General features: G+C 46.0%; 1 protein-coding gene across 13 annotated transcripts in view; it reads left to right on the top strand.

Moving 5' to 3' along the window:
- Positions 1-22749, top strand: part of ELAVL2 (ELAV like RNA binding protein 2) — a 374857-nt gene that overhangs the window by 214522 nt on the left and 137586 nt on the right. For all 13 annotated transcript variants that reach the window (XM_033919237.1, XM_033919228.1, XM_033919270.1 and 10 more), the window contains one exon: positions 17289-17392. In XM_033919237.1, coding sequence (XP_033775128.1) covers positions 17289-17392 — 104 coding nt within the window. The remainder of the gene's footprint in view (positions 1-17288; positions 17393-22749) is intronic.

Below are 22749 nucleotides of genomic sequence, written 5' to 3'. Positions count from 1 at the left end.
TTGTCGTGCCTTCAAAGGAAGTTGAAGGTCCTGCTGGTTCTTATGAATATAATACAAAAAAACAAATGTCAGGAACAATAAAGCTTTTCCAAAAGAACTGGTGTCCAACTTTATTGCTTCTCACAGTTCTCCAAATAGCAAAAGTGCCACAGTTCAAGTTTTGAACTCAAAAATCAAATATAAACAGAAAATTGGGACTTGTAAAAAATACAGCCCACACCTTTCTTGCAGGTAAGTTCAAATGGTTCTAGTGTAGCCTTGCCCTGTCAGTCCCACAGTCACAAGGGCAAACTAAGGCTACAGGAATTACCCAGCCTTTACACTGGTCATTTGCCGTGTTTTAAACACTCTCAGAACGTGCTGTTTAGGCCTGTTTTTTAGCAGGCCTACCCCAGCCAACTTAACAGGTAGTTGGTGGGGGAGGGGAGTAGCTGAATCCACTTTATTTAAAGCTTGCCAAAGAATTGGCCCCACAATCCCACCCTGAGGATCTTACGTGGATTCTCCCCATGCTACTACCCCTTTCACACAGTCATTCACAAAGTCCTCTCAAAATAGAAAAAGGCAAAAAGTCAAAAATGTTCAAAATAAACACTTTCTTCTCTGTCTCAGGCAATAAGGCACACCTGCAGCCGTGAGCCTAGCACTGCTCACGCTGTCTGCACTTGCCTTGTGCTTCCAGGCAGCCCCAAAAGAAAAATACCAGAAATTCAAAAGCAAACAAACAGCAAGGAAATCCAACTTAGCTTTGATCCATGTGTATTTCCTCTGGTTCCAGGGAGGTATCCATAAGTTCTATGGTGTCCTGGCTGGCTGGCTGGTTCGCCTCAGGGACAGTGGTTACATCTGCCATTTCAATGTCCTGATTCTGTGATGATTCAGGAGACCAGTCCCTCGAGCCTCCTTCCTGGGCTGACCCAGGGTAGACTGAATTGTTTCTCCTGAGCTGAGCCTCTAAAGCTCTGAGCTGGACACGCCCTAACCTGCAAGGGGGAGGGACAACCTGTTGCTTCTGCTGGGCTTTCTGATTAGCCCTAATTGGGCCCAGCAGTTGTGCCTTAGCTGAGCTGTGAGCTTGCCTCTTAGGCTGTTCTTTTTTGTAAGGCACCTCCAGCTGCTCCAGGCTAGTCTCAGTCTCATCTTCCCCTCCCCAGGGTTCTGTAACCTGGTGGTTCAATGGGAACTCAGACCCTATCTGTCTGTCTGAGCTTAGCCTATCACTCTGGTTAGCCCTTTTCAGGGTAAGGCCTGGAGTTGGAGGAGCTTGACCTGGCACAAGCCTAGCCTTAAGGCTGGGGTTGTGACAACTTGCAAACCCACCCTGCAGAGATGCGCTTTCATCTCTTGGCGACTGGCTAATCGGAGTTTATCCCAGGACAAGCAGGCAGGTATTCTCACTAGTGGGTGACGTCATCCAACGGAGCCCCGATGCGGACATCTCACAAGCATACTTGCTTGTAGAAACTTTTAGAAGTTTCGAGTTGCCCACACTGCACATGCGCGAGTGCCTTCCCGCCCGATGCACCGGGCGTGTCTCCTCAGTTCTTTCTCTTCCACGGAGCTGAGAAGTTTGTCTTTGAAACTCTCTGCGCGAAGTTCCTTTATTGTGCCTTCTGTGCCCGCGGGTTTGGGGTTTTTTTTGTGCTCATTCTCATTGGCTCGCATTGCGTTTTGTTGTTTAAAAAAAATAAAAAAAAATTTTTTTTGTTCGATCGTTCGACCGGGCGGGTTGCGTGGCCACAGCCCCACGGCTTTGACCTTGCGGCGGAGCTTTTTCGGCCTATGTCCCGGCCTGTTACCGGTTTTAAAAAGTGTGTCAACTGCTAGCGCGCGATTTCGTTGACGGACTCGCATCGACGCTGTCTTCAGTGTCTCAGGCCTCAACTCCTTCCGAAATCGTGCCGGCCTTGCTCCACACTTACAGCATGTGCGTTAAAGCGTCGCTGTATTTTGTGGGAGTCGCTGTTTAGCATGGAGACGTCCCCGGTGCTACCCTCTTCACAGAGCGCCATGCCTTCGACTTCCGATTCTACATCTTTGGCCTTGAGTCTGCTCAAGCCTGCCTCGTTCGTGCCGGCTTCGACTCAGATGCATGCTGCGGTGCCTTCCGATGTCTCTTCAAGTCAGATAGTGCAGCCTCCCATCCCTCCTGTGGTGCTTAAGGTGCCCAAGGCCTCTAAATCCAAGCCCCCTGGCGGCCGAGTGACCGCTGTCCGTGCGGGAGGTCCCATTGCTGATGCGGTTCCCTCTTTGCCGGCGTCTTTCCACGCCCTGATGGAGAAGTGATTTGTCGAGCTCTTTACCAAAATTGGGCCGACGCTTCTCTCCCAGATCCAGCCTGGGCACGCGGAAACCTCCCGCGAGGTCGAGCCGCCTCCGGTGCCTCCTCGGCGCACACTCTCGCTGCTGGGAGCAGAGTCTCAGCGAGTGTCTGGTCTGGCTTCGGGGCATGTCTCGCAAGGAGCAGAGTCTTTGCCCATGCCACCTTTGGAACCGATACCCTCAATGCATAGCTTGCCTGGCCCGGACCCTTCCTCCGCGATGCCGGGCCTCGAACCTTGGGGAGCGCCTCGGGGGGGCTTCATCTCGGCCTCTGATGCTTCGATCCACATCCTCCAGTCCCATCTACTCGGTGGCTGCCTCGTCGCTCAAGGCCTGCTTCTCGACACAGCTCCAGTCGTCGATCGAGGCACTCATTGAGGCATTCTACGAGACACGCCTCGCTTCGTCAGAAGCAACCTTTCCGGGAGTTTTCCCCGGAGTACTCGCCCCCTCCTCCTATGCCGGAACTCGAGGACCGTGGGGGTTTGTTCTCTCCGTGCCGGTCCTCGGCATCGGCGGACCAGGCCACCTCATCTTCTTGAGCCAGCCTAGAGGCCCGGCTTTGGCAGACCAGTTGTCATTCTCGTCCTTCCTGAGGCAGATGGCGGTGGATCTGGATATCACCCTGGATTCGAGTTCCAAGTTCTCGGAGTATCTGGAGACGATGCATCTTCCTCAACCTCCTGCCGAGTCTCTACGCCTACCTCTGCATAAGCTTCTGGACCAGACTTTCATGAGATGCTTCGAGACCCCATACTCCATTCCGGCGGTCACGGGGAAGTTGGATGCTCGATACCGCACGGTGCACCATAAGGGCTTCGATGGGGCACAGCTCTCGCACCAGTCCCTCTTGGTTGAATCCTCTCTGAAGCGGTCTCATCCCTCCCAGGTCTATGCTTTCACTCCTGGCTGGGAGGGCAAAACCATGGACAGATTTGGCAGGCACATCTACCAGAACTCGATGATGGCCTCTCGAGTCCTGAACTACAGCTTTCATTTTGCAACCTACTTTGAGTTTTTTCTATCCATTCTTCAAAAGTTTTTACCCTATCTGGACTCTCAGGCTCGCTTAGAGTACTCGGAGGTGCTTGGATCATTGTCCCAACTCCGCCTGCAGATGATGCAATCGTTTTACGACTCCTTTGAGCTCTCGGCCAGAGCGGCTGCTTTTTCGGTGGCCATGAGACGCTTGGCGTGGCTTCGCACCATTGATATGGACCCGAATCTCCAGGACAGACTGGCGAACGTTGCCTGTGCGGGAGCGGACCTTTTCGATGAGTCCATTGAGGCGGCAACGGAGAAGCTATCCAAACATGAAAAATCTTTTCAGTCTATTCTCCGCCAGAAGCCCAAGCCTGCTATCTCTCATCCGTCTCGTCCTCCTATGATTTATCAAAGGCGCTACCTGCTGAAGTAGGCCCCCGCCATTCGGCCGCCAGTAAAGAGGCAGCATCAGCAGAAGCCCCAGCAAAAACCTCAGCCTTCTACTGTCCCTAAGGCTCCCCAGCCTTTTTGACTGTCTCGTAGGGAGCATAACGTCCATCGTTCTACCCTCCCCGCTTTTTCCCATCGGAGGTCGTCTCCATCATTTTTACCATCGATGGACGACTATTACCACCGACCTCTGGGTCCTTTCCATCGTAAGAGAGGGATACTCTCTTCAGTTCCATCAAGTTCCTCTGGAACATCCTCCAAGAGAGTATCCTTCCAACTTAACCCAGACCGCCCTTCTTCTTCAGGAAGCTCAGGCTTTGCTCCGGCTTCATGCCGTCGAGCCGGTCCCTGTGGACCAACAGAACAAGGGTTTTTACTCTCGGTACTTCCTTGTTCCGAAGAAGACGGGCCACCTGCGTCCTATTTTGGACCTCAGGGTGCTCAACAAGTTCCTGGTCAGGGAGAAGTTTCGCATGTTGACCCTGGCTTCTCTCTATCCCCTCCTCGAGCAGAACGACTGGTTATGCTCCCTGAATCTCAAGGAGGCCTACACTCATATTCCCATCCATCCGGCCTCCTGTCAATACCTCAGATTTCGGGTGGGACACCTTCATCTTCAGTACAGAGTGCTTCCTTTCGGCCTCGCTTCGTCTCCCAGAGTCTTCACCAAGTGCCTGGTTGTGGTGGCCGCAGCACTCAGGAACCATGGTCTGCAGGTGTTTCCCTACCTCGACGACTGGCTCATCAAGGATTCCACGTCTCAGGGGGCCGTCCGGGCCACTCAGAGGACAATCTGGTTTCTACAGAGTCTGGGATTCGAGATCAACTTTCCCAAATCCCATCTTCAACCTTCACATACTCTCCCCTTCATCGGAGCGGTTCTGGATACTATTCAACTCAGAGCGTTCCTTCCTCCTCAGCGCCTGGCGGCTCTTCTTCATCTTTGTCACTCGGTCTCTTCTCGCCCGTCCATCTCGGCGAGACACATGATGGTGCTCCTGGGCCACATGGCCTCTACTGTTCACGTGACTCCTTTTGCCAGACTTCACCTGCGGATTCCTCAGTGGACCCTGGCTTCTCAATGGTCGCAGATCTATGACCCTATGACTCGTCAATTCAGGTCACTCCTGCTCTGCTGCAGTCGCTTCGCTGGTGGATGCTCTCTTCCAATCTTTCCAGAGGTTTGCTGTTTCACATGCCTACCCATCAGAAGGTCCTCACGACCGACTCCTCGAATCTATGCTTGGGGGGGCTCATCTGGACGGTCTCAGCACCCAGGGCTATTGGACGAGTGTGGATTGTCTGTGCCATATCAATCTCCTGGAACTCAGGGCGATTTTCAATGCTCTCACTGCTTTTCGGACATGGTGGTCCTCATTCGTACAGACAATCAGGTCGCCATGTATTATGTCAACAAGCAGGGGGGCCCGGGATCGGCCTCCCTCTGTCAGGAAGCTCTGAAAGTTTGGGATTGGGCAATTCGCCACAACGCCTTCCTCAAAGCTGTCTACATTCAGGGGGCGGACAATGCCTTGGCGGACAACTTACATACATAGAAACATAGAAGTGATGGCAGATAAGGACCAAGGCCCATCAAGTCTGCCCACACCAATGACCCTCCCCTACCTCCCTTTGCGAAGAGAACCCACCATTCGATCCCATTTAGCTTTAAAATCAGGCACACTGCTGGCCTCAATCACCTGTATCGGAAGACCATTCCATCGATCCACCACCCTCTCGGTGAAGAAGTACTTCCTGGTGTTGCCATGCAATGTCCCTCCCCTGATTTTCCATGGATGCCCTCGTGTTGACGTGGGTTCCTTGAAGAAGAAGATATCCTCCCCCACCTCGATATGGCGCGTGAGGTATTTGAATGTTTTGATCATGTCCCCCCTCTCCCTGCGTTCCTCTAGGGAGTAGAGCTGCAATTTATTCAGCCGTTCCTCATACGGGAGATCCCTGAGTCCTGTGACCATCCGTGTGGCCATTCGCTGGACCGATTCAAGTCTCAGCACATCTTTGCGGTAATGTGGTCTCCAGAATTGTACACAGTATTCCAGATGGGGTCTCACCATGGACCTATATAATGGCATTATGACTTCGGGCTTACGGCTAACGAAACTCCTGCGTATGCAACCTATGATTTGTCTTGCTTTAAATGAAGCTTTCTCCACCTGAGTAGCAGTCTTCATGTCCTCACTGATGATTACCCCTAAGTCTCGTTCCGCTACAGTTCTCTCTAGGATCTCACCATTAAGAGTGTAAGTCTTACATGGATTTTTGTTGCCAAGGTGCATGACCTTGCATTTTTTGGCATTGAAGTTTAGTTGCCAGGTCCTGGACCAATTCTCCAGTAGGAGGAGGTCGTGTGCCATACTATCGGTCTTGGATTTGTTGTCAGGTCCTGTTGTGTCTTGTCCACTATATTGCATAATTTGGTGTCATCGGCGAATAACGTTAATTTACCCTGAAGCCCCTCAGCCAAGTCCCTTATGAAGATGTTGAATAAGATTGGGCCCAAGACCGAGCCCTGCGGTACTCCACTTATCACCTCTGTCGTTTCGGAGGGGGAGCCATTCACCACCACCCTCTGAAGTCTACCTCCTAGCCAGTCCCCCACCCATGTAGTCAAGGTATCACCCAAACCTATAGAGCTCATCTTGCTCAACAACCTGTGGTGTGGTACGCTATCGAATGCTTTGCTGAAATCTAAGTACACGATGTCCAGGGACTCCCCAATATCCAGCTTCCTCGTCACCCAGTCAAAGAAGCTGATCAGGTTGGATTGACAAGACCTCCCCTTTGTGAACCCGTGTTGACGGGGATCTCGCAGATTCCCCTCATTCAGGACCGTATCTAATTGGTGTTTGATTAGAGTTTCCATTAGTTTGCTCACTATTGATATGAGACTCACTGGTCTGTAGTTCGTAGCTTCCATCCTGCTTCCTTTTTTGTGGAGTGGAATGACATTAGCCGTTTTCCAGTCTAGCGGGACTTTTCCTTTGCTAAGGGAGAGATTGAAGAGTGTTGATAGTGGTTTCGCCAAGGTGTCTCTTAACTCCCTGAGTACTCTGGGGTGTATGTTGTCTGGCCCCATAGCTTTGTGAACCTCGAGTTTGGATAGTTCACTGTAGACACTACTGGGCGTAAACTCGAAGCTGCAAAACGGGTCTATCGAGCTATCCCCTGTTGGTAGCTGAGGGCCGGATCCCTGCGCCTCATGGGTGAAGACTGAGCAAAAGTATTCATTTAACAGTTTAGCCTTCTCGGAGGCCGATTCTACATAGTTCCCGTCCGGTTTTAAGGTGTACTATCCCTCCTGTGACCCTGTTTCTATCACTAATATGCCTAAAGAATGCTTTATCGCCGTTTTTGATGTTCTTTGCTAGATTCTCCTCCATCTGCAATTTGGCCTCTCTGACTGCCATTTTGACGGCTCTTGACTTGGCCAGATAGTCTTCCCTGGAGCCCTGCTTCCCTGAATGTTTGAAGGAGATGAATGCTCTTTTCTTCTCTTTTATGAGGTTGGAGACCTCCGTAGAGAACCACTGCGGTTTGTTTTTTCTTCGTCGTTTACTTACAGATTTAATAAATCGGTTTGTTGCTTCGTGTATGGTAGCTTTCAGTGTTGACCACAATTCCTCTACATTATCAGTCTCTACTTGGTTTTGCAGCGACTGATGGATGAATTCCCCCATGTTCTCGAAGTTGGTGTCCTTGAAGCTGAGGACCTTAGTTAATGTGTTGGATTTGGTGAAATCTTTTCTGAGGTTAAACCATACCATGTTGTGGTCACTGGATGACAGCGTGTCTCCCACAGAGACCTCTGTGACACTTTCTCCGTTGGTAAGTATTAGGTCTAGAATCGCCTGATCCCTAGTTGGCTCCAAAACCATTTGCTTGAGTCTTGCTCCCTTTATAGAGTTTAATAGCCTTCTGCTGCTGCCGGTCGCAGAGGAAAGTGTGTTCCAATTCACATCAGGCATATTGAAGTCACCCAATAATACTGTGTCCCCACGCAAGGTGATATTCTCTATATCCTCGATTAATTCCATATCAAGGTCTTCCTGTTGCCTTGGAGGTCTGTATACTATGCCAAGGTACAGGCACTTGTCCTTTCCCCTGGCCAAATTTACCCAAAGGGATTCCCCTGTGTACCTAACATCTGTGATTCTGGTAACTTTGATGTCATCTTTGGCATATAGTGCTACCCCTCCTCCCATTTTGCCCTCCCTGTCTAGGCGGAACAAATTGTAACCCAGTATGACCATGTCCCACCTGTGGGAGTCCGTGAGCCAGGTTTCAAATATCGCCACCACATCTAGGTCGGCGTCCCTCATTTCCGACTCCAATTCCAGAATCTTGTTGCCCAAACTGTGGGCATTGACGTACATAGCCTTCCAAATCCTAGGTTTGTTATGGCTATCTAGTGATATTCCCGATTGAGCTCCATCGGCTCCTTTGGTAATGTTTGCAATGTGTGTATTCTCCTTAGACCCTGAAACACAGTGTGAACTTATCCCGGACTCGAAAATGTCAGTATCCCCCCCCGAACATGGAAATGTGAGCACCCCCCTCAGACCCATGATTGCTATGTGTATATACCTCAGATCCTAAATTGTATTTGCAGCTTACTTCATTAGGTAGGTTATTAGTGCCGGTACCCTCCCCCAACTTACCTAGTTTAAAGCCCTATGGAGTAGGCGGGCTAATCGGTCTTCTCCAGCCTCACGAATGGACACTCCATTCCACGCCCCTTCATCAAATCTTATCCCTGTGGGGAATGCCTCAGACCTTTTTGCAGCTCCCCACAACTTCAAACTACCTCAGTTCTGCTCCAGGATCTACACTCCTCATTGTCTCGAGGCAGATGCTTTTCTTCTGGACTGGGGGAATCTCTTTCTGTATGCGTTTCCTCCTTTTCCTCTCATTCAAAAGACTCTGGTCAAGCTCAAGTCCGACCGGGCCACCATGATTCTAATTGCTCCTCGGTGGCCCAGACAACCTTGGTACTCCCTCCTTCTGCAACTCAGCTGCAGGGAGCCCTTCCTTCTGCCAGTGTTTCCATCTCTGCTTACGCAGCATCAGGGATCTCTGCTTCATCCCAACCTGCAGTCGCTACACCTGACAGCTTGGTTCCTCTCAGCGTAACTTCCCTTCAGTTTTCACCAGCTGTGCGGGTTGTTTTGGAAGCTTCGAGGAAGCCTGCTACTAGACAATGCTATTCCCAGAAATGGACTAGATTCTCTACTTGGTGTTTTTCTCATCACAAGGAGCCTCAACATGCCCCCTTGTCCTCTGTTTTGGACTATCTTTTGCATCTGTCTCAGTCTGGCCTCAAGTCTACTTCGATCAGAGTCCACCTTAGTGCAATTGCTGCTTTCCACCAGCCTCTTCTGGGAAAACCTCTTTCTGCACATCCTGTGGTTTCCAGATTCATGAAAGGACTTTTTCATGTCAATCTCCTCTCAAACCGCCTCCAGTGGTTTGGGATCTCAATGTGGTTCTTTCTCAACTTATGAAGCCTCCATTTGAACCTCTTAACAAGACTCCTCTGAAATTTCTCACTTGGAAAGTGGTGCTTCTCATTGGCCCCACTTCTGCCCGTCGAGTGAGTGAACTTCAAGCATTGGTTGCGGATCCGCCCTTTACAGTGTTTCATCATGACAAGGTGGTCCTTCGCACTCATCCCAAATTCCTCCCCAATGTGGTCTCGGAATTTCATCTGAATCAATCCATTGTTCTTCCTGTGTTTTTTCCAAAGCCTCATTCTCATCCTGGAGAATCAGCTCTTCATACTCTAGACTGTAAGCGTGCTTTGGCTTTCTACCTGGAATGCACCAAGCCTCACAGAACTGCTCCTCAACTTTTCATCTCCTTCGATCCAAACAAGTTGGGACGCCCTATCTCTAAGCGTACCATCTCCAACTGGATGGCGGCTTGTATCTCTTTCTGCTATGCCCGGGCTGGATTACCCCTTCACAGTAAAGTCATAGCCCATAAGGTCAGAGCAATGGCAGCCTCTGTAGCTTTCCTCAGATTGACACCGATTAAGGAAATTTGTAAGGCTGCCACTTGGTCCTCAGTTCACACCTTCACTTCTCATTATTGTCTGGATACTTTCTCCAGACGGGATGGACAGTTTGGCCAAACAGTATTACAAAATTTATTCTCCTAAGTTGCCAACTTTTCCACCATCCCATTTGGGTTAGCTTGGAGGTCACCCACTAGTGAGAATACCTGCCTGCTTGTCCTGGAATAAAGCAATGTTACTTACCATAACAGTTGTTATCCAGGGACAGCAGGCAGCTATTCTCACGTCCCACCCACCTCCCCTGGGTTGGCTTCTCTGCTAGCTATCTGAACTGAGGAGACACGCCCGGTGCATCGGGCGGGAAGGCACTCGCGCATGCACGGTGTGGGCAACTTGAAACTTCTAAAAGTTTCTACAAGCAAGTATGATTGTGAGATGTCTGCATCAGGGCTCCGTTGGATGACGTCACCCACTAGTGAGAATAGCTGCCTGCTGTCCCTGGATAACAACTGTTACGGTAGGTAACATTGCTTTCTTCATTATCAGAAGAACAAGCAGTGGCTCAAATAGGCCAGGTTTTGCAGAGTCTGGGCTGGATAGTGAATTTTTGAAAGGGCCAACTGGTTCTGTCCCAATATTTGGGAGTAGAGAATGACACAGGGAAAAAATTTGTCCCCATCTCCGCAAACCATCTGATCACATCCACACAAGCCTCAAATAGTTTTATACTGAACTTATTTTATTAAAGTATAAAAATAAATTATATTCTGTACAATTGTTATTTTATAAATCAAAGTTCTGGCTGCTGAACCAGAGAAAGATCTTGCTGGCAGGACTTTGTTTATAAATGTGTATCAACACAACTAATATACTACTTTATCCTAAAGAAATGTTAGGTTTATCTGAATAAATGGTCTGGTCCCTGGATTTCTGACATCCCATTTCTGACATTCTGTTCTCGATTAAAAGTTGTTTTGCGTGCAGGTCTACGACCTCACCAAACAGGGATAACAAGATTCCAACAACATTGCCCAAACTAACAAAGCAAATACTATATAAGAGTAATTCTTACCTCTGGATAAAAGAACTAATCCAGAGCTCACCCAGGAGTGCGCCCCTAGAAGCAGGACTTGCTCCTTGTGTGCACTCCTTCAGCGTGTGACCACGGCACACATTACCCTGGCTCAGACACCGCTACTGCTCTTGTATTTACCGTATTATCTCGTGTATAATGTGCTGCCGTGTATAATGCGCACCCTGACTTTTTAAAAATGACGTAATACAAAAAACTGTATACCTATGTATAATGCGCACGGCATAATTGTCAATGTCCCTTTAAATGCAGCACAGCATAAGCTATATATGTTAAATCTTTGACAAGTGCTATGATTACTGGATAGGGAATTTAAATTCGGAACACATTGAACTGTCTAGAACTCATATCTAATACTTACAGATATTATATTCTATAAATTACAAACATTAAAGTAATACCCTAGGTAATTCAACACCTTCTGACCGAGCCCAGTTATCACGGTGTGTATACCTATTATGTATAATACGCACCCAGAGTTTGACATTTCTTTGGATGGCAAATAAGTGTGCATTATACACGAGATAATACGGTATCTGTAAGTTCAGCATGCTTACATTTAACGAGCGATCATGTGACTGATAAAATCCCAGCCCTGTTTACAGAACAGATTTAGTCGTTTAAAATTTCTCTGTTTCCTAAATTTAAAATAGTCTTCTGATTTGGGGGAGGGGGGATTCAGTTTTCTTTCCCCAAGGCAGTCACTGGGAACCACCATTCTCCATTTATCTCCTCACAAGGTAGCCAAGAAGAAATTGAGGGTAGAGGCAGCACAAATTTGCTCTTACACACCAGCAGCCCCCTCCCTCTCTCTCGCCGCGGTCCGAGCATCTCCCTCACCCTTACCTTCGCTGGCAATTTTTACTTTTCTCTTAAGCAGCCGGAACCTTTTCTGAAGTCGCATATGGCTGGCTGCCGGAAACTTCTCTGATGCAGCTTCCTGTTTCTGGTTGCATCAGAGAAGTTTCAGGCAGCCAGCCATATGTGACTTCAGAAAAGGTTCCGGCTGGTTGTTAAGAGAAATAAAAAAATTGCCGGGGAAGAAGGGAGGGGGCCGCTGGACCGCACAATCAGATTTAAGTATTTTGCGCATGAATGGCCTTGTCCCCATACCTGCGGGGTGGTGAATGACCTTGTCCCTGTATCTGTGGTGGCCAGGTTTTTTTGTCCCCATTTTGTCAGGTTTCCCGCAGCTAGCCATGGTAACAGTCACCGTGTCATTCTCTACCTGGGAGTACTTTTCAACATGGCAGAAGGGCTTGGTCTGTCTTCCAGAGGCGCGCAGATAGCTTTGTGTTCAGATAATGGACATGCTAGCCTAGCCAGCTGTGTCTGCATGGCATTACCTCCAAATACTAGGCTCCAAGGCAGCCACTATAGATGTAGTCCCTTGGATGAAGGCTCACATGCACTCTCTAGATTGCACTAATGTCTCGATGGAGTCCCTTAAGATGACTCTCCCGTGGTCTCCAGAATCCCGCTGCAGTATGAGCTGGTGGCTCCGTCCACAGTAATTATTACAGTGCATGCCCCTCAAAATAAAATACTGGGTGATTCTCACAATGGATGCCAGCCTTTTCAGCTGAGGAGGCCATTGTAATGGTTGCCCAATCAGGGGGCAGTGGTCAGCCTCCTAGATAAAGTGGTTCATCAACAGATTAGAACTTTGGGCCATTCGTAAAGCATTACAGAAGCTGAAGAAGTCTGGAAGGACAGGCAGTATGAGTCTTCCTTGGCAATGCTACAGCAGTGGCATATATCAATCACCAAAGTGGCACCAAGAGTGCACAACTGAGCCTGGAAGCCCACTTATTGTCAAAGTGGGCACCCTACAGGTCTCTGCAGCACATTTAGTGGGAGTAGACAGTATCCAGGCTGATTTTTCAGCAGGCAGACCTTAGATCTGAGTGATGTTATCAGCAACAGTGTTTCAGTCCATCATTCTTTGATGAGGTGGGTCAACTTTGATCTGATAGCTACGGTGAGGAACAAGGTAGATGGCTTCAGTCGAAGATCTGAGCTCTAGTTAAGCCCCATGGCTAAAGAGAGCTCTTGTACATATTTGCTCCATGGCCCATGATGGGACAGATTCTTCACAGAATAACGAGCCACTCAGGAAAAGTTGTCTTCATAGCACAAGATTAGCCACGCAGGCCATGGTAGCCAGTGCATCTTCAGAGGGACAAGGCTCTCAGACTGCAGGTACAGCCTGATCTTCTATCTCAGGGCTCAGTGGTCATAGAAGATCTGGATTTCTTTGCTCTTAATTGTATGGCTCTTGAGCACATGGCATTAAAGCATAAAGGATTCTCGGAGGTAGTCTTTGCTACTCTCCTCAGAGCCAAGAAGCTTATGACGGTCTCCACTTATGCTAAGACATCAGAGACATTTCAACAATGGTGCATGAAAGAAGGTAGAACCTTTTAGCACTTTGGATTGCGGTGGTGCTAGCTTTCCTCTAAGCAGCTCGACTGAGGCCTCACAGTGGCGTCACTCAGGGTCCAAGTGGTGGGCCTCTTGTGTTTCAGAGCCTGTGGACGTAAAGCTCCCCTGGCTTCTCATCCAGGCATAGCCAGATTTCTGAAGGGAGCACTAAGACTCAGACCACCGGTAAAACAATTATTTCCATCATCGAACCTTAACATGGTTTTGCATTGCCTCAGTCAGGGTCCATATGAGCCTATTTAGGAGGCATTCTTGTTGGATCTTGCCGTCAAGACCGTTTTCCTCATGGTCATAATGTCGGCAAGATGAGTCTAAGAGCTGCAGGCCCCTGTCACTCATGATAGATTCTCATACCAGTTTTCTTGCCTTATCAGAAAAATCCCATTCATTTTTGAAGAATGTTTGACTTCCTTAGGAGCTAATTCAAGGTATTCCAGGAGTGGCACTCGGGATCATTTCACAATATTTTGAATATGTAGGAATTTTCAGTCGTAGCAGCAACTCCTGAAATACTTGTTTTCTAGCAACAAAACTGTACTAATTCCTCAATGTTTAGGTGCCAAATTATTCCTCCCCAGAAACGGTGAAGGAGTTTGCTCAATATGGGGGTACATAGCACCCACAGAACTGGATGCTGCGCTTCACTTTTCAGAGGTCTGTTTGAGTGATATTCTAGCCATGTGTTGGACTTGGTCATTTCAATGTGTTCACCCAACCATGCCATAATTAAAACCTTGCCCAAATTTAGAGTTGCAGGGTACAATTATGCTTTTAGGTCAAGATTCTATAAATGTTGTCTAGATCAGTGCGCCCAGTTGATCTAGGCGCTTAACTTTTTAAAATTGATTTAATTAGCACTGATAATTGAAAGCACTATTAAAAATCAATTTTAAAAATTAATTATCTGGTAGGCGCCTACCAGCAAGTAGGTATGGTTAGTAGTTAATTTGGGGCGTATTTTCACTTAAGCACTGGTAGGTGCCTACCTTAGGCACACTCCATTTAGGCCAAGACAACTCTGGTCTAAATAACAAAAATGTAATAATTGCTATATTGGGACAGACCAAAGGTCCATCAAGCCCAGTAGCCTGTTTCCAACAGTGACCATCCCAGGTCCCAAGTACCTAGCTAGAACCTAAATAGTAAATATTCTAGGAATAAGCAGTGAATTTCTCCAAGCCATCTCAATAATGGCCTATGGACTTATCTTTTAGGAAATTATACAAACCTTTTTTAAACCCCACTAAGCTAACTGATTTTCATCACATTCTCTGGCAACAAATTCCAGTGTTTATTACATGTATGAAGAAATATTAGCAGTGCCCCTAAGAACACTTAGCATATAAGTTTCAGTGCCTTGTTGCATCCTTAGGACTTGTCTCCTTCAGTTTAAGGTATTTTGGTGGCAGCAATAAATACATGAATCAGATGGCTTCAGATGGAGAAAGTTCTCTATTTGGTGCTTTGTGCAAGCCAGAATTCCTTTGTGTCTTCCAAGTATAATCAAGAAAGGTATTACAACCAGAACGAAAGAAGTTATCCTGCCACTGTATCGGGCAATGGTGCGTCCACATCTTGAGTACTGCGTCCAGTATTGGTCACCGTACCTTAAAAAGGATATGGCATTGCTCGAGAGAGTTCAGAGGAGAGCAACACGACTGATTAAGGGGATGGAAAGCCTTTCATATGCTGAGAGATTGGAAAAACTGGGACTCTTTTCCCTAGAAAAGAGAAGATTAAGAGGGGATATGATAGAGACTTACAAGATCATGAAGGGCATAGAGAGAGTAGAGAGGGACAGATTCTTCAAACTTTCAGAAAATAAAAAAACAAGAGGGCATTCGGAAAAGTTGAAAGGAGGCAAATTCAAAACTAATGCTAGGAAGTTCTTCTTTACACAACATGTGGTGGACACCTGGAATACAATTCCAGAGGAAGTTATAGGGCAGAGTACAGTACTGGGGTTTAAGAAAGGTTTGGACAAATTCCTGCTGGAAAAGGGGATAGAGGGGTATAGATAGAAATTTACTGCACAGGTCCTGGACCTGTTGGGCCGCCGCGTGAGCGGACTGCTGGGCGCGATGGACCTCGGGTCTGACCCAGCGGAGGCATTTCTTATGTTCTTAAGTACTATATGCCAATAACTTAGGATTTCTACCAGCTACTTCTCCAAATCTACCTCTGTTCTCTTTTTCTGTTTCTCTTTCTCTCTCATCCTAACCTCTCATTCTTCCCACTGTTTCATTGCATCAAAATATAAAAAAGACCACCTGCAACACAACTCCTCCAGTACCTTGGGACTTCAATATCATGATATGCTGAATCTTCAGAGAAAGATACAATTCCCTCACTGATGTGATAACAATTGAAAACATGGATTTCAAAAATGTTTTGAAGGTCAGATTGAATAGTGGAAGTGTAAATGCTCTATTATGTGATCTGCCACCTTTTGGAAGGTAAAGCAGAATAGAAATGCACATGTTAATGTTAAACCAACTGTAGAGACTAAGGGAGCATGCTGCACAGGAAGGATTATGCCTGCTCAGAATTTTTGAACTGTAATATCCAGATGCCACCCACTTGGATGCCTGGTTTAATCCCCCACTATTTATTAAAAAGTCTATTATAGGTAAGCAACTTTGCTTTACTAGAATAGACTTTTCTGTTATGAATGCTGCAAAATTAGAAATCAATTTATAAATATGACCTGTGCTTATGACTTGCACAGAGGGCCGATCAATATACCAAAATTCTGAGTTGGATGATCCGGCAGGAGCTTTCCTTCCTTTTTATTCTGAAGGTTAGATTTTTTTTTTTTTTTTTTTACAGATGCCTAGGGTAAATTATTTTTAGGAGCAGAGAAGCTGCTTTTAAACTCTGAAAATTCTTAGAAATAAGAAAAATGCATCCTTATTGGGGAGTATGAACAGCCACAAGATAACATGGCTTATTAAACTACTTTGATTAGGCCCATTTTCTGTAACCATTGCATATTTTTAATGTGCCAGACTGTCAGATATGCTCTGTTTTGAAATTCTTATAATCTACATCTCTGAACATACTAGTCCATTCTTTGGTGATCTCAAAAATTGATTATTGCAATGCCCTATTCATGGGAATTGCCCAAAAAGAAATGACGGCTTCAAATCATCCAAAACGCCTCAATAAAACTTATCATGAAAGCAAAAAAATTTGATCACGTCTTGCCTCTTCTAAAAGAAGCACACTGGCTTCCAGTCTCTCATCGAATATCTTACAAAATATGTCTATTAACCTTTAAATGCCTTCTTCTTAAAGTCCCGGCCTTCATCGACAGACTCTTAATTCTTTATGCCTCTGCAATAATTCTTAGGTCTAATGATCATCATTTACTTACAGTCCCCTTTCTCGAGGATATCAATACGCGCCGACAATATATCTTCTCTGTTACAGATCCACAATTGTGGAACTCCCTCCCTATTCATTTAAGGGAGGAATGCGTGCTAGACTGATTTAAGAGTAAGTTGAAATGCTTTCTTTTTAAAGATGCCTTCAACTGTTAGCTGTCTTGACTAGAAACGTTCTTCAGGATCTACCCTGCAACCTTCTCTTTCCAGCATCACCTTCCCTTTTGTCCTTTCACTTTTTGTCTTATTTTCTTTAAAATATTGTATTTCTTTCCCTCCTCTCTCAAAATGTGTAAGTTTTTGTCTGTTGTATGTTTTGTCCCTCTGAAAATTATATGGATTTTAGTTATGTACATCGCTTTGAAGTCTGATTAAGCGATCAATCAAATTTTAAATAAACTTGGAAACTTAATCAGGGAAATGTAGTTGTGGTGGTGGTATTCAAATAGACTTTAGTCAACAGTGTTGAAGCACATTTAGATGGGTATGTTATGTTACTTTACTGTGTATCATACATAAATATAGAAAATATCTTACCTCAGATGCATATACTAATATCTTTCTTTTTGACTAGGACAGAGCTTGGGTTATGGCTTTGTGAACTACATAGACCCCAAGGATGCTGAGAAAGCCATCAACACCCTGAATGGATTGAGACTGCAAACCAAAACAATAAAAGTATGTGCATTTTTCCGTTTTTAATGGCCAGTTCCAGGAAAGTGAGGCTTGAGATTAAAGTGCTTTTATCTAACACTATCCGAGTAGAATGCTGCTTCCACTATCTGTCTAGAGATTGTAGATATAGTGGTGCCATTCATTTGTATGTGGAGGGAGCTAAAGCTGCTAGTACATATGGGAGTTGGTTAGTGGCCTAGCTGAGTTTGCATTGTTGCTGATAAATTTTAAGGACTGGCGCTGCTCCTTTCACACACTGATAATTCAGTCACTTTTAAAGGTGGTGTGGCCCCAGGTCCAAAATTCATTAGGTTTTTTTCTATGCCTCATATATTAAATACTTGTATAATCTCATAAGCGCTTTGTCCCATGTTATTTCTTTAGTTTAAGGAACACTATATGAAAATCTTTTTAATTTTAACAAGAAAGTGAAAAATTCTGGCAATTGTCAGTAGACATTGCCCAATACTGAATTTCTACATATATCATTGCATGCGATTCTTTTGTGATACAACATAAGTTAAATACAGAGAACAATGGTATTCATTTTGAATGCATAAATTGCTCATATAGAGCTGTAATAAACATTTCTAGGTGAAGGTTCCATACGTCATAATAAGATTTTCATATTGCTTTAATGAGACCTGAACATAACTTGCAGAAAAGTGCATGCATGCAGAGTTTTAGTGCATGATTGAGATTTTTCATTGGGGCTTTTAAAAATCAGTTGTGGTTGTTCCTAGAGTGGCCAAATTTCCTGTGATTGTTAAATAAGAGATGTTGCTAAAATTGGTGTTGTAGTTTATAAGAGGACTTAAGTGCAGTTTCTGAAAACTAGAGGGTATCAAATAGTGGCCAGCTGAAAAACCCAGTAAGAGCCTTCTAATTAGAGAGTAAAAAACCCCCAAAAAACCCAAAGTTACTATTACTACCTTTACATGGTGAAGTTTAAGATGTGGGAGAGAGGTATTGAAGATAGTGATGAGAAACTTGATGTTCAGGAATTGTACACTGTTCTCTCCCAGACCTTGAATGTGCAGAATACACTGTTGATTTTACTGACCACCCAGCTAACTAAATTTTTTTTAAATATATAATACTGTACAGTACTCCCTACCCTTATATGGCTATTCCTTCATACCACCTAGCTGGCAAAAATTGATGTGAAGAACACTGCATTAATACTAAGAGAGGATTTATTTTATTACATGGGCATTAATTACCTGAATAGTAGTAGTTCCTGTCAACGGGACTATGAATCAGTGTAAAAGGTAACCCCTTAAAGATTTTTTTGCTGTTTTCTCAGCAACCGCTTGGAATTTAAAAAAAAAGTCTACAGCTTTACCATCTGTGTTTGGACTGAGATTACGTTTAAATGCAAAAGTGCAACAGGAGGAAAACCCATGATGAAGAGAGTGGGGGTGAGCAATGGGCTTCCAATGAGAGCCAGGAGAATAGGCTATAAATCAGTTTATATAAATCCACAAAATAAGGTGCATACATGCGGAAGACACGACACAGCTCCATGTTTCCTTGGCAGATACAAAAGATTGTAAGAGGACGGTACAGCTATACTTTGGAAAATGCTTATTTATCCAATGAGGTCCAGAGTCGCTTCCTGGAAGGGCTGATTAGATCCTTTTGCGCCATGCCGAGGGCAGTTTGCAATCTGACCTTGAAGCCCACACTAGACAATTCAGCTGTTTATGTTTAATATGTAGGCTCTCATAGAGGGTATGTTGAGAGATTTTTGAAGCAATGGTATCTGGCGGACCTTTGCCCATTAACCTAGCCAGCTGATTAACCATTCCTCTTAACTATATCCATAACATCATATTTGTCTGTCTTGACTGTTTAGATTGTAAGCTCCTTTCAGCAGGGACTGTTGTCTTCATGACTATGTACAGCGCTGCATACGTCTGGTAGTGCTATAGAAATAAGGAGGAGGAGATACGCCTTCCTTGGGTCAAAACACATTGGGTCAGACCTCAGACAAATTACCACAAACAATGTCAGTTACTTTGTGGTAAAAGCCACAGCTAAAATAGTACAGCACAAGTCCTGAGTTCGCACTTCAATAATTCAGTGCAGCTGCACTTAACCTCTGCCCGGGCTGATGCAGCTGAGGGGCTTCTGTGGGTATGCACCTTGTTTTTGTAGATTTACATAATAAATTGACTTACTGCCTATTCTGGCTCTCATTGGAAGTAGAGAATTGTGCACATGGGGAAATGAAGACAGGAAGAATTGTTGGACATGGTGTTAGATGAGGGAGAAATATTGGATGTTGTGGTGGAGACATAGGCGACAGAGGGTAGTGATCAATGGAGATCGCTCTGAGGAAAGGGATGCTACCAGTGGTGCGCCTCAAGGTTCTGCTCTTGGACCTGTTCTTTTAACATTTTTATAAATGATATTGCTGAAGGGTTGTCGGGTAAGATTTGCCTCTTTGTGGATGATGCCAAAATCTGCACTAGAGTAGACACGCCGGATTGTGTGAATAACATGAAGAAAAACCTGGTGAAGCTTGAAGAATGGGCTAAAATTTAATGCTAAGAAATGCAAGGTCATGCTTTTGGGCTGTAAAACCCGAGGGAATGGTACAGTTAGGGGTGAGGAACTTATGTGCATAATGCTAGAGCGGGACTTGGGTGTGATTGTATGTGATGATCTTAAGGTGGCCAAACAGGTTGAAAAGGTGACGGTGAAAGCTAGAAGGATGCTTGGTTGCATAGGAAGAGGTATGGCTAGTAGAAAAAAGGAGGTATTGATGCCTCTATATAAGACTCTGGTGAGACCTCATTTAGAATATTGTGTACAATTCTGGAGACTGCACCTTCAAAAAGATATCAAAAGGATGGAGTCGGTCCAGAGGAAGGCTACTAAAATGGTGTGGTCTTCATGATAAGGTATATGGGGACAGACTTAAAGATCTCAATCTGTATACTTTGGAGGAAAAGTGGGAGAGGGGAGATATGGATAGAGACATTTAAATACCTATGTAATATAAATGTGCATGAGTCGAGTCTTTCATTTGAAAGGAAACTGCAATGAGAGGGCATAGGATCAAGTTAAGAGGTGATAGGCTCCAGAGTAATCTGAGGAAATACTTTTTTCAGAAAGGGTGGTACATGCGTGGAACAGTCTCCCGGAAGAGGTGGTGGAAACAGACTGTCTGAATTTAAGAGAGAAAGATAATGGTTACATCGTATGGGCAGACTAGATGGGCCTTTCGGCCTTTATCTGCTGTCATGTTTCTATGTTTTGGGGGAGGCCCCAGGCCCCACCCCATAATAGTATTAATTGTAAATGCCATTCCTTCCATTCATTATTCATACAATATAATCCCAACCATACATAATGGTAACCATAAAATTAAACTACATAAAGCACACTTTTTCCCTCCCCACCCCTGCACAGCATTTCTTCCTCTCTTCTCCACCTCCATGCACAACGCCTCCCTCTTTCTCACTGTCCATTATATCTCATATTCCCTCCCTTGCTGCAAAGGGAGTGGAGAATGAGAGAGAGGGATCTAGGGTGCATCTTTCCAAATCCTTCTCCTGCCACATTCAACATATTTCTCCCTCTTATCCCCAAGAGTGTGCAACATCTTTTGTCCTGCCCACCAGCCCCATGCCCAACATGTGTCCTGTCAACCCTCTCCAGCACCATGCCATATCTCTTCCTCCATTCCCTTCACCACCATGTCGAACATTCTTCCCTCTTACATCCCTTTCCATCTGTCCCACTGTTCCCTTTTAACCATGTACACCATCTTCCCTGTCGCTCACACCCATGCTCAAAAATTCTCCCTTTCTATTCTCTCCCCCACCTCAGCATATTTCCCTCCCTCCCTCCTTCCATATTATGCCCCAAATTCATGCCCCCCTCTCTCCCTTCTGTATCCTAAGTTTGTGCCCCCTCCCTCCTTCCTTTGTCCCAAGTTAATGCTCCCTTCCTTCTGTCTCAATGCGCTCCTCCCTCCCATGTCCCAATGCATCCCTTTCCCTCCCTTCATCCCTTCTTTCTATGACCCAACATACCTCCTTCCCTTGTCCCAAGTTCATTCCCTCTTCCAAGGGTGTGTACCTGTGTTCTGGCCGGCTCTGACATTCAAGTAGACCGCCACTGCCTCCTTTCCAGCTGCACTTCTTTATTCGTAAAGCCACAGGCAGCAGAGTATGCTTAGAAGTCCTGGTATGATGGTGGTACGGCCTGCTACAAAAAGGTATTCGGCCACACAGCTTAGAGGAAACTGCTTTATTCCTTTTCACTTTTTATTTTAATCAGCTTTCTATCTCCTCTCATCCCCTAGCTTTCACATTTCTTATCCTATTTCCTTGTTACCTGCTTCCCATTATCACATTTCTACCTTCTAATACTCATTATTCTGCTCACTTGTCTTGACAACTCTCCCAGATGGATTCATTATTTCTAGCATTTCTTCCCTCCTTGTCACTTACTCCACCCTTGTAATTCTGCATTTCTCTCCTCTTTCTTTCTCCCTCCAAGTCCAACCTCTCTCTTTTCAGCCATTTCACTCCCTCCCCCCTTCTGGCTCCCAGTACACCTTTCCCTGTCCATCTCTCCTCTGCCTTGAGTCATTTCCTCTGCTTTTCGAGTCACAGACTACAAAACCTTCAAAAAAGAAATAAAAACCCTTCTATTCAAAAAACATAAAAAACCAAACAAACACAATCAGAAATGTCCCAAGCATCACCTGCAACTACTACGTATGTACCTCCAATATCATGATAACTCAGATGTACCGTATTTTCACATAGATAAAGCGCACCTGTGTAAAATGCGCACACGGGTATAGCGCGCAAAAAACACATATTTATGTACATAAATTTTTATATACCGCGCACACCCGTATACCGCGCATGCTGCCCGACTCTCCTTTCGCCCGCCCCGACTCTCCTTTCCTCCTTGAAGTCCTGTCCCTACCCTGAAAGCCTGATGCCCCCCCCCCCGACGTCCGATTCACCCCCCCCCCCCGACGTCCGATTCACCCCCCCCCCCCCCGCAGGACCGCTCGCACCCCCACCCCGAAGGACCGTTCGCACGCACCCCCACCCTGAAGGACCGCTCGCACCCCCACCCCGAAGGAGCGCTCGCACTCCCACCCCGAAGGACCGCTCGCACCCCCATCCGAAGAACCGCTCGCACCCCCACAGCCTCACCCCCCTCCCCCATGGAGAAGTTGTCTACCTTGTTTCCGGATGCCAGCGAGCCCAGCTGTTTCCTCTGCTGGCGGTCCCCCCCTTCTCTGAGCCCTGCTGTGCTGCTTTTTCTTCTGGCGGTCCTGCCCTTTCTCTGACATCAGAGAAAGGGCGGGACCGCCTGAAGAGGAA

Source organism: Geotrypetes seraphini, chromosome 1 (assembly GCF_902459505.1).
Source record: "Geotrypetes seraphini chromosome 1, aGeoSer1.1, whole genome shotgun sequence".
Classification (NCBI taxonomy): domain Eukaryota; kingdom Metazoa; phylum Chordata; class Amphibia; order Gymnophiona; family Dermophiidae; genus Geotrypetes; species Geotrypetes seraphini.
Note: the sequence above shows the minus strand (reverse complement) of the source record. Positions and strands in the feature narration are given on the sequence as shown.